Source organism: Rutilus rutilus (assembly GCF_951802725.1).
Source record: "Rutilus rutilus genome assembly, chromosome: 19".
NCBI lineage: Eukaryota > Metazoa > Chordata > Actinopteri > Cypriniformes > Leuciscidae > Rutilus > Rutilus rutilus.
This window is the reverse complement of record NC_140232.1, coordinates 11,328,937-11,351,464: the sequence shown is the minus strand read 5'-3', so window position 1 is coordinate 11,351,464 and position 22,528 is coordinate 11,328,937. Positions and strand designations below refer to the sequence as shown.

The following is a 22,528-nucleotide window of genomic DNA, read 5'->3' as shown; positions in this document are numbered from 1 at the left end:
GGGTGAGAAATGATTAACCAGTAGCCAAAACAATCCAACAGGACTCTTGCCCTGACAACGAGTGAATGCTTATTACCATAACGTCAAACAGAGGCGGAAAATCACAAAATCAGAGTCAAATGAGATTTAAAGTGTCCGTCATGAGGGTTTTATTGAGTTTCTGGGTGTGGTTGTCACAAGAAACCTGCATGACAGCATCTCATAACTGACATGACTGTTTGCGTGTTGTAATGTGTACTACCATATGGTACTGGACAAAAAGTAGCATGTCCAAGAAATGACCGAAAATTAAAAGAAAGGAGCATTTGGAATAGTCATTACTGAGGAAAAAGCATCTGAAGACACTATAAATCTCCAAATAAATGGCATGTTCACTATCTTCATGCAGACATGCTTCAAATTGAAACCAGACAGTGAGTTTGAGTTTCCGCTGAAAACTCTCCCAGCACCTCTCAGTTCCTCACAGGGTCGACGGCTAAATTCATGGGGCACAGGACAACATTTTTATGGGTGCGCCACCTCAACTGTCTGGGACCAAAGAGTAGGTTATAGAATAGGGGATCATAGGGGGTCAAAGGAACCGGTTGTCCCCCTCGTGTTGCATTCATAATCCCCTGACATAAATGAGTGCTGCAGTGGGGAAGTATTCAAGTTTCTCATTCTGAATATTTAAACGGCACCATTTACTGAAGTAAAGACGACATATGCATAGAAAGAACATTCCATCCATCTGCAACCCCCCACAGCTGAAATATGATTACAATCTTGCTAAACAGGCTTCAGATTGAAAAGTGAAAACAGTCGACGCAGCATCATTACATTACAGTGCAGAGAACACAGCGCAGCGCTAGTCTCACATTACGATATTTCATCTTCCCCTGTCATTTGCCATGTAAGTTCGAGGAAGATGTCTGAATAGTTTGGACTTACCTCAAAAGCAAACAAAGACAAATTCCTATCCAACTAGTTCAACTCTTGTTGGAACAACAACAGAGCCTACGGTGACAACTGCACACACATCTAAAACTCCGGCAAACACGCGCACACACACACACCCCTCTCTGTCGAGTCTTGACGAGATGTAAGAAAGTTGAGAGTTTCAGTCTGAAAGGTGTGACTTTAGGCTGCTTAGTATTGGTTGACAGCAGAAAAGGGGTGTAGTTAATAGTTTTCGACATTTTCTTATTGGTTGAGCAAAAGGGGGTGGGGTCATTGTATGTAGAAGAGGGAGAAGGGTAAGGGGGAAATTTGGGGCAGAAATAATATAATCCATTTCTAGAAAGCAAGACAAAATTAGAAAGAAGGCATTTTTGGGACATTGGCCATGTAGTGCGAGTCATTTAGCCATCTGACAGAAGGAGCCAAAATAAACCTGTTCTGAGAACTGTTAAATTGATGCAATAAAAACTATGCAATTGAACCAGACCTAACCTTCTTCTCATTTTAAAGAAATTATCTTAAATAAATAATTAAATACTGTATGCAATTTATTTCCATATTACATACTGATTTGTAAAATTATAATTTTAATCAATTTTATTAGTAATGTAGATTAAAATGTTCTTCTGGATGACCTGAGAGGAGAAACAAGGCAAATGTGCATATATGTACCTGCGTCGGGGGGAAACAGGAGGCTCTCGTTCAATGGGGCTGTGTGGAGAGTATCGTCCAGGGGGAGTTGGAGTCCGACTTGATACGGAGTTACTGCGGAAATCTACTGAAGAGATCTCCTACAGAATACACAGAACATAGGACAGGTCAGAATAACTCACTTTGCAATGTTAGCTGTACATCCCTAAGATTGTGTGTGTGTGTGTGTGTGTGTATGCTCAGCAGATGTCGGAAAAATCCCAGGATCTTCCCTCGGTCTCATACCCCATGCTGAGGCACCTGCAGTTGCTTACAGACGTCTGGGGTTGAGCAACCTTGTGTGTGTGTGTGTGTGTGTGTAAGCTCAGTCCAAAGGCCAGAAATACTGCCACCCTTGTTTTTTCCTTAATAATGATAAAATCCAGGGAGTACCAAGATATTTAAGTGCAAATGTAACCAGCATCAGAAAGTACTTTTCAAAAAAAAAAAAAAAAAAAGACTACAGACTTTCAAAGACAGGATTCTGGGAACATTTTTAAAAAAGGCCTATTTTTTATGTTTATCATAATATTTTAAACAGATACAGTGCTATTTATGAAGGTTTGCAATCTGATTTTGTAAATTTGAAGGGTTTTCTGTACAATGACACCAGTTTTTTTTCTAAACTGTATGTGTGTAGGGTGAAATAATGCTCTTCCTTCAAGTAGCCAGCAATCAACCCAGATCTATATTGCATTGAAAATCACATTCTAGCTCACACCAGAACAGTTAGAACAGAGTGACAGTTTGAACATTAGAAATAGATTTCATCTGGATTTTGAAATACAAGTAGCATGGACTTAGTTGTGGATTGGATGAAGGCACATCTGCAGTGACTGTAAGAAAGGGAAGGGCATTAAACAGACAATGTGATTTGAGAAGTCCTGCATCCGTCACCAGAGAGAAGTCTGTGGTTTCAACAAAAGGTTGATTTACGAAATTACTTTTACGTTACCTTCATACACACACACACACACAATACAAAAATTCCACACCATAAATCACACTATACCAAAATTTTAATGTTTAAGATGAAGATGAGATCCCTATTCCAGATCAATAAGTGTTCCAGATTGGATCCCACACATGTGGGGGGGGAATGCTACATTAGCTGATAAGAAGAAAAAGAAATGCAAAGGTCAAAAAGGACAGAAATGCATTCAGATCTGTGAGTCAGATTTTGTACAGGCAAATTCCTGAGAGTTTCCTCATGGAACATGATTTGATAAACTCTGGAGACTGCTTAAAAGAATAATTAATGTGGAGACAGAACACAAACGGGGACAAAGATAATAAAACAGAGCAGGTGGGAGAAACTGATACCTAACAACAGGGGTGCAAAAACTTCCTGGAGAGCCACAGCCCTGCAGAGTTTAGTTCCAACCCTGCTTCAACACTCATAACCTGTAGTTTTCAAATAAGCCTGAAGGACTTGATTAGCTGGATCAGGTGCTTTTAATTAGGGTTGAAGCTAAACCCTGCAGAACTGTGGCCCCTCCAGGAACTGAGTTTTGCACACCTGACCCGAGTATGTTTAAATGACAACAATGTAAAACCGGAAAAGTTTGACCCATACAGAAATGTAATATATGTCAATATATGTAAATTACATATATAATGTTAGTGCCCATGTATGTCTGCTGCATATATGAGAATATATGCAAAATTCATATATGTAAAACACATATACATATATGAAACATATATTTCAAAATATATCAAAAATGGCCGTTTTCATGTAAGTGCCATATATTTTCCCGTATATGCACATAAATGTGAAATATATGTAAGACGCATATATGTATACATGCATATATGACGCATATATGTATACACGCATATATGACGCATATATGTATACATGCATATATGACGCATATATGTATACATGCATATATGACGCATATATGTATACATGCATATATGACGCATATATGTATACATGCATATATGACGCATATATGTATACATGCATATATGACGCATATATGTATACATGCATATATGACGCATATATGTATACATGCATATATGACGCATATATGTATACATGCATATATGACGCATATATGTATACATGCATATATGACGCATATATGTATACATGCATATATGACGCATATATGTATACATGCATATATGACGCATATATTTATACATGCATATATGTACTTATTTCAATAGTACATACTTTAACATATATTAGGGGTACAAATCTTATATCTGAATGCCTTGAAATTAAATGACTATAGTTGGAGATTTTGTCTATTGTGTGAATACCAAATATAGTATTTTAATATAGTAATACCAAATATAGTATTTCTTTGTCATTTTTGACAAATACATCCACAAAGTACCATAACCATATGCCACAGCTTTAAAAATGCATCAGTATCACATGCATGTACACTGTAAAACTTTTCACTGTAAATTTACAGTTAAATACTGGCAGCTGGGTTGCCATCCACATACTGTATTTTTACAACACTACTACAGTAAACAGCATTTGCAGTACTCCACTGTAATTACCAAATACAGTAGGCCTATATACCACATTTTACATTATTAAACTTGTCGACAGCAATAAATTGTATTTTTACAGGGAATACTGCTTTTATTATTACATAATTCAAATATTATACTTTAAGGTTTCATAAGAGTAGTCACACTAGGAAAAAGAAAACAAAATTTTCTGGGTTTTAAAACATTTATTTAGTTAAATTGCCTTCTGTGAACATGTTGGCTGAATTACTTTTTAAACATAAAATGCAATTTTAACACTTAACAACAAACAGGTAACAGTTAGCACTTAATTAAAGGAATAGTTCACCCAAAAATTTTAATTAGCACATGATTTACTCACCCTCAAGTCATCCTAGGTGTATCTGACATTCTTCTTTCAGACGAATACAATCAGAGTTCTATTAAAAAATGTCCTGGCTCTTCCAAGCTTTATAACGACAGTGAAATGCTGTTTCTTTTTTGAAGTCCATAAAAGTGCAAACGAAATCCCATTCAAAGTCTGCAAGGTTTCGCAGAAGTGAGGACACCTGTAGGCTTACAGTGGTGTTCGTTTTGCACAACTTGGCCAGTTTTCTTTGAAGTTACTTGTCCTTTCTTTGTTTTTGATCCACGTTCAGGATTGATGTCAAGAAAGCGTCTAAAAGGCAGAAAAAAAACACAATTAAATATTATTAACTGAGTGTATATATTTTGACAAAGAGAGACAGCACAAAAGCTGTCTAAAACTGAACAACATAAAAAAAAATGCAATGTAGGATGTTGTGAAAAAAAAAAAAAAAATGCAATGTTGGATGTTGTGATCAATAACTGATATTTTTTCCGCCCTGGACATCAACTCAATGTGTCTGTTTACATGCGCACTGTCAACTAACTAAATTTTTGGAAGTGGGGTTGCCAGATTTAAAGTTTTAATCTTTTCATCTTCGGGACACAAATGAAGATATTTTTGATGAAATCTGATAGTTTTGTCCTTCCATTGATATCAATATCATTGCAACTGTCAAAGCCCAGAAAAGTGGTAAAAACATTGGTAAATCTATAGCTACAGTGGTTCAACCTAAATATTATGATGCAGGGTTTCTGCACATTTTTTAAAGTCAAATTTAAGGCTTTTTAAGACCCGAAGAAATCAAAATTAATACCATGCATTAGGGGTGTGCAATATTGACAAAATATGTCTCGATCGATATTTTCAAAGTTTTCTTGATAATAATTAGATAACATTTTACTGATTGTGTTTCTGTGCTTGGTGCCATGGCTTGTTTAGGCCTGTTGACAACTGACTGACAAAGATATTCATATTTTTCATATTCTATGCAGTGGTCAGTTTACAGCAGTGACAGAAATTAACATTTTTTATTAAGGGGTAATATTTGCCACCTTAAATTGATTTCAAGGGGCATTTTCACCTATATACGGACATTTGTAGATGTTTCAACAAGATCTTTCACATCTACTGCAGTCAGATTCACCCGTGTTCACTCTGAAGGAATCACTCACATGGCTGGGCACTTGTATGACACATCAAGGATGTTAAGAGGCTAAAAGCAGGTTTAAAACTTGAAGTCAACAGGGTGCAAATTTTAAAAAGAGGATAACACGGTGTAGGCAACATCGATTTTTGTCGTTGTTCTCTGTACTGACAGCACTCCAAATTTACAAAAAAATGCACTAGTTACATGGATTATTTAAACAATGTTTTTACTAGCTTTCTGGGCCTTAAAAGTTGCAAAGACGTTGCTGTCTATGGGTGGTTCAGAAACCTCTCAGATTTCATCAAAAATATCTTAATTTGTGTTCTGAAGATGAACGAAGGTCTTACAGGTTTGGAACGACATGAGGGTGAGTAATTAATGACAGAATTTTCACTAATCCTTCAACTGAAAACAACTTGCACTGACATATCTTAAAATATATGACTGCCACTGTTTTATCTCAAGATGCACACCAGTAATTTTTTTTTTTTTTTTTTATGATACATTATTATAAAATCTGCTTAAATACCCTAATTTTATTAAGGCCTAGACCTGGCTTAAGCTAAGCCCTGTATGGAAACCAGGGCCATATTGTTCATACCAGTAGTCAACATAATAAATACTGTCAAGTCAAGGTTAGTGACACAATTCAGTCTAATATATGTATATATATATATATATATATATATATATATATATATATATATATATATATATATATATATATATATATATATTAGGGCTGTAACGATTCCTCGATTAAAGTCGAATACTCGATTTTAAAAAATCCTCGATTGCAATTTACCCGTGTCGAGTAACCGGCAAAATACCGGAAGTGGCGCATTCCACAGACGAGAGTCCATGAACCGCATTATTACACAGTTCTCTAAGGCTACGCGATATATTTAACTGTTTACAATCATGATATTGTGAAATCACAAAGGCTAAGATTAAGTTAAATAAATATATGCGCTGTTTTTTTTTCCTCCCACAGAGAAGCATGACGGTTTAATTATTTACATGCGTGCAGATTGTGTTAAAAGTACCTCAGCTCTGTTCACAGTAAACGCTGCTCCACACATACTCAGTCTCTGCATGTGCTGTTTGTTTAAGTTTCCAATAATGTGCATTTGGGAACGCAAAACCCCGGACGCGTGTTTCATAGTAACTTACTGTCATCATTTATGCGTGGAGCGTCTCGGGTTTCTCAAACTCCATCTCTGCGTGCTGTGAGTTTGTGTGGCTTATATAACGTTCATCTGCACGCATGCTGCGCCGTTTCACAAGATTCGTAACGCAGCTCATTTATAAATCTTCGCCAACACAGGAGAATACATAAGTATGTTTCTGAATATATTCAGAAATATATTCGCAATCGCATATATTCTCATGTGCGAATTGTTGTTCATCGCGATTTCAAAATAAAAGTTTAACCCTTGCACTGCTTGCATGTTTTGACGTGCACATGTTCTTTTCAAGAAATTACGGCAGCTGTTGCATTTCTATCGTACAGAAGTGACCAAATATGAAAGATTAAGTTGACATTTGAATTAAATGTTATGTTCATTAGTTATCATATTTACATGGTGTATTTTAACAGCGTTGTTCAATAAAACCCATATGATTACTTCAATACTTTATTTGAACCAATAATTATTGCTTGTTATTATTTGGGTAACACTACAATAAGGCTCATTAGTTAACATGAATGTATTAATCAACATGATCTAACAATGAACAATAACTACATTTGTAACTAACATTTGTTCATAAAAATACAGCTGTTCATTGTTTGTTCATGTTAGTTCATTACATTAATGTTAACAAATACAACCTTTAATTTTAATAATGTATTAGTAAATGTTGAAATTAACATGAACTAAGACTAATAAATGCTGTAGAAATAAATATTGTTCATTCTTAGTAACTAATGAACCATATTGTAAAGTGTTACCTATTTGTCTTTAAGTAATTTTAAAGGCTGTTGTTCACTTGGATCTATTTTTATTACCACAATTTTTTATCCGATTACTCGATTAATCGATGGAATAATCCGTAGAATACTCGATTACTAAAATAATCGATAGCTACAGCCCTAATATATATATATATATATATATATATATATATATATATGAAGAGTTCAGATGCAAAAGCCTCTAAGTGCCATCTGAAAATTTCTTCTAGAATGGTCATTTTTATCAAGCTTGTATATTTAAGTTGAGTAATTTCTCTTAAATGACAATTAATAGGTAATTTTCATTGCTATTTAAGTGAAAATACTGAACTTAAATATACGAGCTTAATAAAAATGATCATTCTAGAAGAAATTTTCAGATGGCACTTAGAGGCTTTTGCATCTGAACTCTTCATATATATATATATATATATGAGAATGGCAAATATGCCAATGACTAACCTCTGAACAAACTCAAGGTGCTGCCTCTTCCTGGTACTGCAAGCTGAAGTTATAGGAGGAGGCAAACAGCGCTGCCAGGCCAGTGATGAAGAGGCTGTGATCCTTCACACACACCTTGACCTTCCAAACTTAATATCCAGCTCTGGTTGCTTAGAGATTGACCTGTAATGGAATAAAAAAATAAATAAAGAATAAATAAATAGGCCTAATATTAATAATTAAAATAACTACTGTGGGTTCCACTGTGGTTCGATGTAGTTGTCTATTCATAGTTCTATGAATTACATTTTTCAACTAAAAATTAAAATTGGTTAGAATGCTAAAATGCACTGGCATATAATTTTGTTTGTTTTAAGCATAAACTCACTTAATTCTGACTTATTCTTTAAGAAAACAAGACAATTTTTACGTGTCTATTAAATGCTTCTTCATGTAAGAATTGTAGAAAACACTTATTAAGAAAAACATATTTTGCAGTGGGGTGAGTAAATGATGGCTTTTCATTTTAGGTTTCATCTACCCCTTTAATGTTTACATACCAGGAAATAAGTCGTGGACTTTCTGGCAAATGTAGATTGCTGGACATCAGCGATGCAAATTCCTAAAACAATTTTTAAAAAGGACAGCACAACCTTGATCAACAGAACCAAAACATAAAACATATTACAAATTAATGAGATTTGCTGAATAATCTCTACTTATCTGCTTGAAGGATAACACCGTCTAACTTCTTTGAATTAGGGAGTAGTTGTAGGACCATGGGATGGCAATCAGGAATAGGCCTACTACATTTGAAAACAGCATTAGGAACATGGATTTTCATGTGCTAGCAAAATTCTGACAACGATTCAAAAGCACGATCACAGAACTGACAGAATTTGACAGCATTTTTTTTTTTTACCACATAGACTATAACTGTAACACTACTTAAAAGCACTTACATTAACAATGGCCATCAGATTACAAAGCCTAAAACGAAAAAAATATATATCAAATGCACGTCATGCAAATAGCATGGTAAAGGTTGCCTATTATATGAAATGTCGAAGTTAACGTTACTTGGTAAACAGGTGGAACAGAGTCAGTGAATTGCTTGCGCGGCCACGTTAAACCGCGTTCGCAAAATCAAACCAAATACGTGAAAACAATCACACAAAACGCAAAAAAAAAAAAATAATTATATATTGGCTTACCGTATCACTCAGTTGAACAATTCTCCATCTTCTCAAACTCTAAATCCCACTTATCGTCACGCGCAGGTTAGATTATTCAATGACAAATTCTTCCATCCGTCTTCAGGTAGCTGCTACCGTTAACGTCGTCCATTTTCTGCTGCGTCACAGGCAACTAATGTTTGAAACACGAACCGAACCGAACCGAACCGAACCTCAAAAAAGCTTTAAAATTGCTCACAGATTCGCAGATATTGTTTATCTTGATAACAGGAATGATTATTTTGTTCAGTTGAATCCCGCTGACAAAACGAGTTTGCCTGTTGTAGCTGCCTAACGTTACTGTCTGCTGCTGCTCGCATGACGCGTAACATTTGAACTGAATTGAGCGCGAAAGAAATCAATCTCACAATGCAATGACTTTTCAGTCAGTATGATGGTAACGAATTTATCAGGACGAAAACAGAAATGTGCTGTATATTTACAGCTGTTCTGTAAAAGATACATCTTAATACTGTATTATGGAAATACAGTACAATTCTGTAAGAAATTCGTTGTAAATTTACAGTAAAGGGTTACAGTATATGTTTACATACATTTATTAAATATGTTGAAAACAAATATGTATGTCACATATTTATAATTAATGCTGTCCATATATGCGAGAAACCAATACTATAGGCTACTGTAATATATGCAGATATATGGTAGGCTATCATATATGGATGAACTCAAATATTTTCTTTACATGTTTGGACACATACATGTTCATATATGTTGCAGGCATATATTGTGATCTCAGATAAGTCAAATATATGTATAGATATATGTTGCAGTCATATATTGTGTTCTCAGATAAGTCAAATATATGTATAGATATATGTTGCAGGCATATATTGTGTTCTCAGATAAGTCAAATATATGTAGATATATGTTGCAGTCATATATTGTGTTCTCAGATAAGTCAAATATATGTATAGATATATGTTGCAGTCATATATTGTGTTCTCAGATAAGTCAAATATATGTATAGATATATGTTGCAGTCATATATTGTGTTCTCAGATAAGTCAAATATATGTATAGATATATGTTGCAGGCATATATTGTGTTCTCAGATAAGTCAAATATATGTATAGATATATGTTGCAGGCATATATTGTGTTCTCAGATAAGTCAAATATATGTAGATATATGTTGCAGTCATATATTGTGTTCTCAGATAAGTCAAATATATGTATAGATATATGTTGCAGTCATATATTGTGTTCTCAGATAAGTCAAATATATGTATAGATATATGTTGCAGGCATGTATTGTGTTCTCATATAAGTCAAATATATGTATAGATATATGTCATGCTATTTAAAATATAAGTACATATATGGCCATATATTACATTTTTGTATGGGGACAGCCGACAATGTTGTCAAAACCATTCCCTTTCACGCGGATCCAGGAAAACGACTACAAAGCTCTATTCATGCCAGGTCAGTTTTTGGAGATGTCACTTAGTAAAGAAACGCTACGTGCCTATCCACCTTATTTTTAACGGAAATACGGACGCAGCCAGTTGACGGTATTTTGTGCGAGACTTCCGGTTAGGCACTTCCGGTCACTGGCGAGCGTTGTTCATAACAACAAACTCATCGTTATGGCTTTGAGGAAGACCGGGATTGTGCAGTTAGAGGTTGTCATAATAACTGGCACAAAAGAAAGATTTACTTGGAGCAGGAGTGTTTTAATCATCGAATTATTGACATTTTAATAATCAGGCGCCCTATACGACCGGCGACACACTGGCTGCGTGGCGTTTCTGTTGCGTGGTGTTTTCTATGTCTTTGCACACCAGAAACGTCTCTGACGAGGCGTTGCTGCTGCTAGGTGACATGATAAGCCTCATTGGTGATATATTTGACATATGGGGAGAGAGTTGTGGAAGGCACTTAATGTTAAACATAAATATATAGCAGCAAAGACAACGTCGGCAGTATTGACGGCAAAATAGGCTACAGAATATTTCGTTCTGTATTGACAGGTGCAATATTTGAAAATCGATAATATATATATATATATATATTTTTTTACATTTAGGCTATATCTGCATTTATGTCAAGTCAAAACCTAAATTCAAACATCAAAATGTCATTTATTAATATGTATTCATATCAAAATGACATACAAACATATTTTCCTATTCTATTTTGCCTGGAAACGCTTCCAAAACGCTTGCGTGTCGCGTGAAAAATAGGCATCGATTCTATTTCTAGCATGCATGCGTTTTCCCTGAGACGCGCGTGTCACGCAGGCAGTGTGCAAGCTCTAAATTAACCTGTTAACATGGGAGCCGAAATAACGGACACGCCACGCAGCCCATTTGAAGAAACGACCGTATGTTTGTTCTTTTCATTTCGTGAACACAAGACCTACAGAAGACCACCCGATACCAGAAAAGTGGCTGGGCTACGAAGTCTGAATAAAAACTCCAAGGAGAAACAAAATCATTATAGTAACCCCTGTATAAAATCTAGTCATCATGGCATGATCATCATGGCATTTATTTTGTATGATTTATAATTATTTATAGCCATCTACTTATTGCTATCATGTGCTTTGGTTGCATTCTGATGACATTATTAATACATTTGACATGACAAAATAGCCTACCTCCATAGATATATTAACTTAGTCCAGCGTTGGCTCGACCGTGTTTAGGGCGGTGCTGAAGGCGCCGGCGAAGTTTTGGCAATCTGCCAGCTAGATGCATGAGTGTTTTCAACCAGGTCCAGTACCCGACCTGGGTGAGGCGGGGCTTTAGTTCTTTGTTGTATTCATCTGCTAATGTGTAACATTTTTCTGTCAACTCTGCATAATCCTTCGCAATCGATATCGTTAGTTAGCCCAGAGAAGCGAGGAAACGGAAGTGCCGCACAAAAACCGGATACTGGACCCATATTTACTTCCGCGTTCGAAAATAAGGTGAATAGACTGAACACGCATGCGCATGATGTCACCGTTTCCACAAATTCCAACTTGTGCTTTGAATCCCGTTTGCAGGCCCCCAAAACACTGTTGTCATGTATACGAATGGCCAAACGCATAAAACTTTTTCTGTTTTTAGTTGAAAATGCTGTGTACGCCCCTTCCTTAGACCACAAGACACACTTCCAACACCTCATGGCTTTCCTCACACATCAGGACAAAGGATGAAAAATTGATTCCTAATTCCTAAAGCTGCAAGTATGCAGATCTGTCAACATTTCAGCTGGTCTTAGCGTCCAGATAATCTTTGACTGTGATCTTAGCAGGATTCTTGGCCACAGAGACTGAGTACAATCGATTTCACATTCACAAGAGGAGCAGCTGTGTGGAAAGTTTTTCGTGCCGGTCTTGCGAGTTCCTGATGGCCATGCATATCTACCGGAACTGTTGGGAAAGAGATGAGAGTGATGGAGAAGGCATGCTAACAGATGTTTGGCCCTAATGCTGATTGATGTTGTCCTGGCCAGCTCTTTTGACACCAGCTGTACTAAATGGAGGAGTCTGTTCCCAGGCCAGCTCCAAAATGACAACTTCCACCTGGGGCTTATTGGCTCCATCCATCAAGTTTCACAAAAGTGCAGCCAAGAGCATTTCCGCCCACTTGAAGCAATTATCAGCTGCTGTGACGATCAGTTACACTGCTGGAAAGTTTTGGCGCTAAACACTAAAGCAAACTCAACTGAGAACAGATTTGCATTCAAAAATTCTTTAAACACATTTAGCAAGTAAGAATACAGAAAAATGAGGTAAACGGTGTTACTTTCTGTGAACTGTCAAGTCGTGGGAAAAAGTTACATTTCAAATAAAAATGAATGGGGAAAACAATGAACTAATGCACAACCCCAATCCACAACCCCAATCCAAAGTCTTATTGAAAAAATATATTTCATATTTCAATAAGGTGAAACAAATATATCTATATAGAATTGCTTCTTTTACTGACTCTTAATAAATGTATTATATTAATAAAAAAGGTTTATACATTAGATTCCTATATAGTTTTATACATAAGATTGTTAATAGATTAATTGGGAGACTAGATGTATACATTTTGGGGGTAAACCTACTGACATATCTTGCCCCACTATCCCTTAACGGTTTGACATTGAGGAGGAAAAAAAAAGGCAGGAGGAGAGGGTTGTAAATTACTGCAGAGAGGTGTAAATTAAGAATCCAACCACTAGGGGGAGTCATATACAAGTTAAATATCAATCTTATGAAGGAGGACACAGTCAACTTCCAATAATTTTTCCTTAAGCATTGTTATGGTTTTTATGAGTAACCCATTGCTAACAACATGTCTCTGAGTCAAAAAATGGATTAGTTTATTTGGATAAGTTGTAAGGAGGAAAGTGCCCATTTTCCCTTGATCCAAACAAAAGTTTCCTGTAGTCTAAACTTCTTCTGGATGGCAGCAATGGCATCCAGGCATTCAAACAAACTTCATGGAAAAGTATTTGCTTTTGCATGTCCATAGTTTTGGAACTCCTTTCTCACTGTGTTGCTTTCTTCTTTTCTCCCCCCACCCCCACTCTCTCTCATCATTCTCACATTTTTATTCACAATAAGTATATGTGACTATTAATTTCAGTGCATGTTCATAGGTCTTAATTGGTCCAATAATCAATGCGAATCACACAAAGCACACTTGTGGTATTTTCAAACTCGCATCAAGTGCAACCACTAAAAATACTCTGGCACCAGTCACATTTTTTCAAGTTTTCAATATTTTCATCCATCAACCCTATCCCTTTGTTCCTTCCCCGTTATGTAATATAAAGCTGTCACCTGTCATCGGTTAGCAATCGGTTAGTTCTACCCTAAAACAAACGAGTCAACCTAAATTAAAAATCAAGCACATCAATGTTGCAGTTTCTTAACACAATCTGACAAGATTGGCAGAGAGCGATTTTCCCCTCACACACACCCAGGCACAAATCTCTGGAGATAGACCGTGCCAAGGACTTCTGTCACAAACCGACGCAGACCGGGAGTAAACTAGTCCAGAGCGTTGATGCAGGGTTGCCATGAGGTAATGGAGAAACAATGCAACAGAAGAGAGTTTGAAAATGAAGAAAATTAAAGTGGGTGATGCTCAGGGCAGTGCCCTTACCAAATTGCAAAAGGCTGCGATTTAACTAAATGAGTCTAAACTAAAGTCTGTGCACAGCATGTTTCAGACTAAAGCGCGTTGGGAACATAAGGTACGCCACTGCGCCAGTTACGCTGTATGTATTGTTGCACTTTGTTATTGTATTACAGCATATCATAGATTTGTAATTAAACCCATTTTCCGCCTAAATAAAAGCTCAAGTTTAATGCATGAAAGCGAAGAAATTAAGACATAAGTATTGTAATTTTACTACTGTAAAGTAAAATAAGTAATATACTGATTAATATACATTTTTAATTTACATTTATTTCACAGTGCAGTTGTATTACAACAGTAATATATTATTGTCTTAGGGAGAATATTATTATTATTATTATTCAAAAACACCAGTGTAAATATAATGTGGACAGACACTATCACAACTAAAAAGAGGTTTGAGTCCACTTTAAAGTCCAGGTAGAAGTCAATGCAAAGACTCTTCTCTGGTCAATTTGATCACTCAATTTTGAACTTTCAAAGCACAACTTAAACAACAATGTATGAGATGGACTGAGGTTCACTTGCCCATAGTCTCACAAAAACCTGTGGGAAACACTGGGGGGAGAGGGAGCAATTAGTTTGGACCAAGAAATCGAACCAAGTGTGAAAGCACCCTAAAACAGCTATATTGCAAAATGGTTCAAACAATAGTCCGTGAGGACACAAATGGCCCGCTGAGGGCTTGCAGCTGTAACTCACTGAGCTGGCACTGCTATCGCCTGCTTATAGATGCGGTACGGTACCCATCAACAGCACACTGTTAAGATCTAGACAAGCTTGCCAGGAATGCAGTCAAACCCAAACATGATCAGAATGAGAGAAACAAACAGACTCAGACATCGAGGCAGAAGGAAGAGAAGGTAAACTGCCTTTGCCATTCCATTAATTGACTTGAAATTGACCTCGGCCGTCCAGTGACCAATGAAACGCAAAGTAAATCCAAACCGGTCAATCGGATTTGTGCTTGACCATTTATAGTGTTGGTGAAGTGTTGTTTTACTGGGGAAGGGGTGCATTCCCTTCGTGCCCTGTGTCTGTGAGGATGTAAGCTGTGTTTGTGTTGGACTGAGGTTATGAGAAGGAAAGGAAAGGAAGTCCATGTGCAGTCACAGGCTTTTCCTCAAAGACCAAACACACACACATACTGTACTCAAGTCTATCTTCTGGCTGGCACAGGTCAGTGTGCTTGATTAGCTTTCATCCGTACCGTAATCAGGACTTCTAAACATCCCCAGGAAAACACTGCACATACACAAACATTAACACGCACCAGACTATCTACAAGACCATCGGTGGCACTTCGGTTTAAAAAGTGCTTCTGCTTCTGCTTACTCAAAATGGTGAAGGATGAGCTCATGAATATTAATTAGATTATGCACTAATATTAAAATTAGAATCATTTCCAAAAAACAAATGCAGACAATTACAATGGGGTGTGTATGGTAAGGACACTTACAATAATTTACCATGGTAACCAGTGTCCACAAAAATACAATAGTTACAAAGGATGTTAATATATATCAGATCTCTTTCAAACAGTGTTAAGAACATGTCAGTTTGTTACATTTATTTTTTTTAAATACCATGTTACCACAGTAACCAATGTCTTTAATGTAGAAAAATAGCCATATAACCAAAAATATCTCTAGTAACTATAGTATTTTGATAAACTATGGTTACCATAACAGTTTTTTTTTTTGTAATCTAAATAACGTGTAGGCGAAGGCAACTAATATGTCATATCCTCTTCTGATAAAACTGTGCTTGTGCACAAGATTACACTTGCAGCACAGTGATGTTTATCTAGTCCTCTTCATGCATTAGGGCACAAATTTTCTGAGTTTCAACGAACACTTTAGATTTCAGATTTGTCCTGCGGTCAGCAGTGCATCATGGGAGCTGCAGGGCTTCAATGTAGACACAGTTTTACACAATGAAAACCGGGGAAAGAATAAAAAAAGTAACTGGCTCTTTTTAACTGAAAGGTAAGACTGCCTTACATGCGTTGTATTGAGCTTTACAATTTCTCTCATTAATTTCTACGAGTAGTTATTCTGCCCCTCCTTGCTCAGTCTCTGCTTTTTCCATACAAAAACGTGCACACAATTGCATGCGACTAGATTTAGTTTCAATTTCCAAAGCTATCACTGAGTATTTTTATAGTGACGTGCCACGGGTTTGTTTAAGATAATAATGTAAAAACCACACGTATGATTTTGATTTAGCACCCTTGCGGCACACTTGTGCACGGCAACTCCCTTCTACACACGAGCCATAACATCTCTGTTTGGGGCTTCCTGCCGCATGATTAATTTTGTGTGGTACATATGGCATGAATATGTATCAGAGGACACAGTGCAGCACATGCAGGGGGAAAAATAAACACTGTTCACTTTGAGATTAGGCACTGGGGTTTAGCACACTCGCTGTATGTAGCCAAGTCTTCAGCAGAGCTTCACGGAGATGTAGAGTTTATTCGAAGAAGTTAAGATTTCTCGCTGCAGATCAGGATTTACAGATGCTGTAGTCAGCATGTTTCATTTTGAAACACTGAATGGTTTGGTCTGATTGGAGCAATGAATTGTGGGTGCTTCTCAAAAGAACCTTAAGTACAGGTTTAGGGTTACCCACCTAGATCTTAAAACCCTTAGCTGCATCACAGTGATATGAAAAACACGGAAATGAGGAAAATTAGTTCTGGTGTTTCAGATAGTCCATATGCCCCCAGAGCATGACATCACCAACTAACATTCATCTACCTCAAGGGAAGATCATCACAAGACTAATGGAGAAACAGATGGGAAAAGAGAAGTAATGAGGATTTCCTGGTTATTTTCTTCATCCAACTTTTTTTCTGGAAATTAATTAAATTTGCTTGTGTTTCATTAAGTTTGTAAAATGTGTTCATTTATTTTTAGGCCCGTTTAATCTTTGTTAGTTTCAGTTAACTTCCATCTTTTTGTGTGGAATTTGTTTGAAAATGACTTTCGTTATATCTGCCCCTGTATATAATTTTTTTGGTCCTATTGGTTGGAAGAAATAAATCTTAACCGTTCACTACCTATCCTGCCTGTTCTTGGCCATGACCACCACAGTCTAGTTTTAGAAACGTATTAGAAAAACGTTTAGTAGAAAAAACAAGTCTATAGATCAGTGGCTCTTAACCAGGTGTCAGAAAATTTCAAAAGGGACCTCAGTGTTGGAAAGTTGGAAAGTGTTAAGCGCAATGATATGGTAACATATTATGCTGAAGGCTGCTTTTAAATGAACATTTACTCAAAGCAAAACTTACAGCTTGTTTGCGTACGTTGTGGTTTACCGTAAAATGAGAGGTCTGTGTCTTTATTAAAATCAACACATTAAATGATTTATTTCTCATCCACCCGTGACCCACCCACAGTTTTTTAAATGTTATTTTTGGGGGGTTTTTGACCCGCCGATTTGAGTCAGAAAGTTTGAGAACCACTGCTCTAAATGATACATGCCAAACGCTGTAATAATTGGACCAATGGCCTTGTATGAAAAAATGAAATTCACAAAATTCCAAAATGAAAACCCACGTGACCATCTGATTCATGTATGCCGTAGGAATCTGAGTAACAAGCGAAAACATCTGTCGAGATTCAAAAGGGATTGTGTCACAGTTTTGGTCCGTTAGAAATGTTAGACAAGCATTTTTTTTAAAAGAAAACATTGGAAATTGATCAAGACAGAAATAGCATATCATTTGACCATATGATCCAGGAATGTTAAAGGATCCGTAATTTACAATAAAAAACGTAAATTAAACCTAGATTCACGTAGATGTTTGTGTACATAACACATGCCCTTCTTATCTCCTTAAACTAATTCAGACAATCTTCATTGGGCAGATACATGTGACTTTGAACTCATTCAGATGCTTTTGATTTGCGTGTGAGTGTGGTGGTAAGGACACGCATGTTTACTAAAAGTACATCAAACGCAGACGTTCAGCATGTGTAGAGAAACACAGAGACAATGAAAGAGAAATTCTAAGCATGTGTTTGCATGTTGCTACTCCAGACAGCGTGACACAGTCCTGACCCAATAGTGTCACAACAATGTTATTATGTTTATGTGAGGAATACTATGTAGCAACTATGCATGACAGCTATAGCAAGTCAAAATTAAAATACAATTTCAACAAATAACCAAAGGATATGCATCATGCAGCTGCAACGAACACATGCGGACATGGTTAAGATGTTTAGTTGAATCTGTAATGGTAGTTGATGCCAGCTGTGCCGATTTCTGTGGGGCACAAACGGCTGACCTCCAGAGACTTTTATACACTATGGTCTCTACAGTTTAAAAACAACGATGCAGTAACCACAAAAACATCCAAAGAGTGACCGTTTTACAGGCAGATGTGAAATTGACAAGACTCATTCAAGACATAAAGGTGACAAAGGTGTACAGACTTACAGAGTGAGACTTCCTCTGGGCAAGAATGACTCGCATAGACTAGGGATTCTCAACCAGAGGGCCAAGACCAAGGGAAGCACACTTCCAAGGGATGACTTACCAAGCTTTAAAATAATCTAAACGGATAAAAATGACATTGTATTCCTTATTTTTAATTTGTGCCCTTTATAACAAGAAAACTATTTTCTTAACATCTTTTTGGTTTCTTAACATCAAGTCAACTATATCATCGGTGGGGGAATTTTCACACCGGCAAATAGACTTGCGACACCGGGGGCGGGGGTGAATTTACTACTTACTTATGCCTGTCTCCCTTGCCAGGGTATGGGCCGCCAACCACAGATCTCCAGATTCCTGTCTTTGGCCATTCTTTCCAGCTGGTTCCAGGTGTAGCCCATCTTGGTGATGTCAGCCTCAAGGTCACGTCACAAGGTGTTTCTTGGAAGGCCTCTTCTCCGCTTTCCTTGGAGGTTCCACTTCAATGCCTGCCTGTTGATGTTGGGCGATGTTTTACGAAGAGTGTGCCCTATCCATCCCCATCTTTTCCTGATTTCTTCCTCAGCAGGGAGTTGGTGAGTCCTTTCCCAACGGCTAAGTTAAATAGGCAGATCTTTGTTGCCAGGGACAGGTCTCTGGAGTTCCAGATGTTGTTGAGCTGTATGTAGACCACTCTTGCTTTGCCAATCCTTGCATTGACATCTGCGTCTGTACCACACGGTTGGTCAATGATTCTGCCCAGGTAGGTTTACAAAATTAAGACTGGACATCTTCCAGAGTACTTCCATTCAGCGTGACTGGATCTTTGTCTTATTCACTGTTAATGTTGAGGCCAATCTGAGATTATATAGTTGACACTACATCCGTTTTCTCTTGCATTTTGATTGTTGTGGGAGAGAAGTGCAAGGTCGTAAGCAAAGTCGAGGTCATCGAGCTAGGTCCACTGGATTCAGTTATTTTGCTCTCTCATGGATTCTTTCATAATCCAGTCAATGGCAAAAAGGAACAGAAAGGGTGACAGCAGGCATCCTTGTGGATTTAGGGTATAACATTTGTTTATAATTTGCGGGCATCAGAAGCTTCTAACTGAGCTCCAATAATGACTCGTTTTGTGGGATTGTTTTGTGGAAAAATTATTTAAGTAATAATGTAAAATAAATAAAAATCACGAACTACTAGAAAAGTCATGTAAATTCATTGGTAATAAAAAGGTTAAACATTCAGTTATTGAAACTTCTGAAATGATGGAATCTAATTATTTGAAAATATTCCATTTAATTTAAAAATTATTGCATATTATAATATAACACTCCTGGAACACACACAGAAGTACCAGAAATATATTTGAGGGCCTTCAAATACTGTCTTAGACTATGGGATTTTGGTACAAGCAAAGTGACCCAGTGCAGATCTGTGTAAGAACCCATTTTACCCAGTGTAAAAAGTGGCAGAACTTCTCTTGACACAATGTTCAAAATTAAGTGCTGAATTAAGTGAAGGGTTCAAAATACTCAAAAGTAGACCTCTTTAAAGAAAAAAAGGAAAGAATATCAAATGGCGCTCAGAGCCGCTGGTGGTACACCTACAATGGTTTGGTGGTTGATGCATAATGACTATTGGTGTCCAACTGGATTGCAGTTTTTTTCCATTTATGTGAATCATGTTTTACAGTCTCACATTCAGAAATAAATACTGCCAGAAGACTAAAACATCATGTTGTAAACAAGGTGAACTGGGACATTTGTATTTGTGTGGCCAGAAACTGTGATACACAAAAAGTTAACAGAAGAACGATGCCAAGGGCATATTTTCAAAGTACGCCACAAGGAATTCAGTGTGCACACGGTGGTCGAAAACAGTGCTACCATAACAGCCTCAGAGTGCATAGCATGCTGGACAATACCAGCACACACTTCTTTTCTAATGAAGAAATGTGAAAGTGGTCCAACTGTAGCCGAGAATCAAACTCATTAGGCATCTGGTAATCATTAGGACCTTGTTAAAGCTGTGGACTTCATGAAGATTATTATGGCCCCCAACCTCCTTTCCACACTGAATTGAATCTAACCCCAGAAAGAGGAAAACTGAGTGACAAAAACAGAGACAGAGACAGACTCTGTCACCACTAGTTACCATGTCTGAATGTCCTTAAATGGATGGTAGTTCATTTATTTATTTATCCATTTTTCTGTTTTTAGGACTCTTTCATGAATGAAATGCTTCACATGTAACTCATAGCTAAATCATAGTATAATCGAGCTTGAACCACGTTAAATGTCAGATCAAGTCTTGACATTAAAGGGTTAGTTCACCCAAAAATTAAAATTCTGTCAGTAATTACTCACCCTCATGTTGTTCCAACCGCGTAAGACCTTCGTTCATCTTCGGAACACAAATTAAGATATTTTTGATGAAATCTGAGCCATGTTTCACTCCTCCATAGGCTTCCAGTGTGACCGAAACTTGCTGGCCCAGAAAAGTTATTAAAGAGATCGTTAATATAGTCCAAGTGACTCCAGTGGCTCAATCTTAAGTATATCAAGCGACGAGAATACTTTTTGTGCGCAAAAACAAACAAAAATAACGACTTTATTCCACTATTCATTTCCTTCTCTCTGGACCTCTAGTTGGTTCGCGTAGTGTTTTTGCGCAGCGCGTCTGTGTTACACGTCACCACGTAGGCTCACTATTGGCCGACGCCGGTCATGTGTGTGTTGCGTGATGACGTGCAACACAGACGCGCAGCGCAAAAACACTACGAGGCCCAGAGAGAAGGAAATGAAAAGTGGAATAAAGTCGTTATTTTTGTTTGTTTTTGCGCACAAAAAGTATTCTCGTCGCATGATAAACTTAATGTAGTGCCACTGTAGTTACTTGGACTATTTTAACGATGTTTTAATAACTATTCTGGGCCGGTGAGTTTCGGTCACACTGGAAGCCTATGGAGGAGTCAAAATTCTGTCAGATTTCATCAAAAATATCTTAATTTGTGTTCCGAAGATGAACGAAAGACTTACATGGTTGGAACAACATGAGGGTGAGTAATTACTGACAGAATTTTCATTTTTGGGTGAACTAACCCTTTAAAGTGTGGACATTCAGAATCTATGCACCATTAAACGATCCTAAAGTATACACGAAATAATACACATTTTAAGCGATACAAATAGTAATTCACTGTAACCATGCTTTTATTCCAATGAAAAGAGGGTATGCGTCCAAACACAGGCATGATCTGTTGTATGGTCTACAGCATGAAGAATGAACAGGAAAGAGACGACAAAAGAAAAACAACAAGTTATTGAATTAAAGCTTAAAGTCTGGCCCGGCGGCTCTGCATCACTCATGCTAATAGAGATAATGATCTCCATCTAAACCATGCCTGACAGTTGATGGAGTTTATGGAGTAATTAGTGAGCTTTATAAACCACTGCTTGATAGGAGCCACCTGGATGAACCGTGTCTCCTGTTCTCTGCTACTGGTCTCAGTATCACTTTGTCTGTCTGCCTTCTGTTTAATTTGCTGTTTGTGTCTCTCCACCTCTTTACTACAGAAAGTCAGTCATAGTAACTGTTTCTAAGGATGTTGTCATGCAGGCTTTAGGGGTTAACGTCACAAATACTTTTCTTTAGGCCTTGGACCTGGTCCCTTGCTTTCAAAAAGTAAGCTGCG

General features: G+C 37.1%; 1 protein-coding gene and 1 long non-coding RNA gene across 3 annotated transcripts in view; both read right to left on the bottom strand.

Annotated features, from left to right (window-relative positions):
- The window catches only part of pdlim2 (PDZ and LIM domain 2 (mystique)), a 78,288-nt gene that overhangs the window by 6,000 nt on the left and 49,760 nt on the right, over positions 1-22,528 (bottom strand). For both annotated transcript variants that reach the window (XM_084388452.1, XM_084388451.1), the window contains exon 7: positions 1,612-1,730. In XM_084388452.1, the coding sequence (XP_084244578.1) occupies positions 1,612-1,730 (119 nt within the window). The remainder of the gene's footprint in view (positions 1-1,611; positions 1,731-22,528) is intronic.
- LOC311277948 lies at positions 4,318-9,813 on the bottom strand. Its single transcript, XR_014625356.1, has 5 exons — positions 9,240-9,813; positions 8,988-9,015; positions 8,586-8,831; positions 8,047-8,208; positions 4,318-4,789 (listed from the first exon to the last, which is right to left on the bottom strand). It is a non-coding gene; the product is annotated as an uncharacterized lncRNA (long non-coding RNA).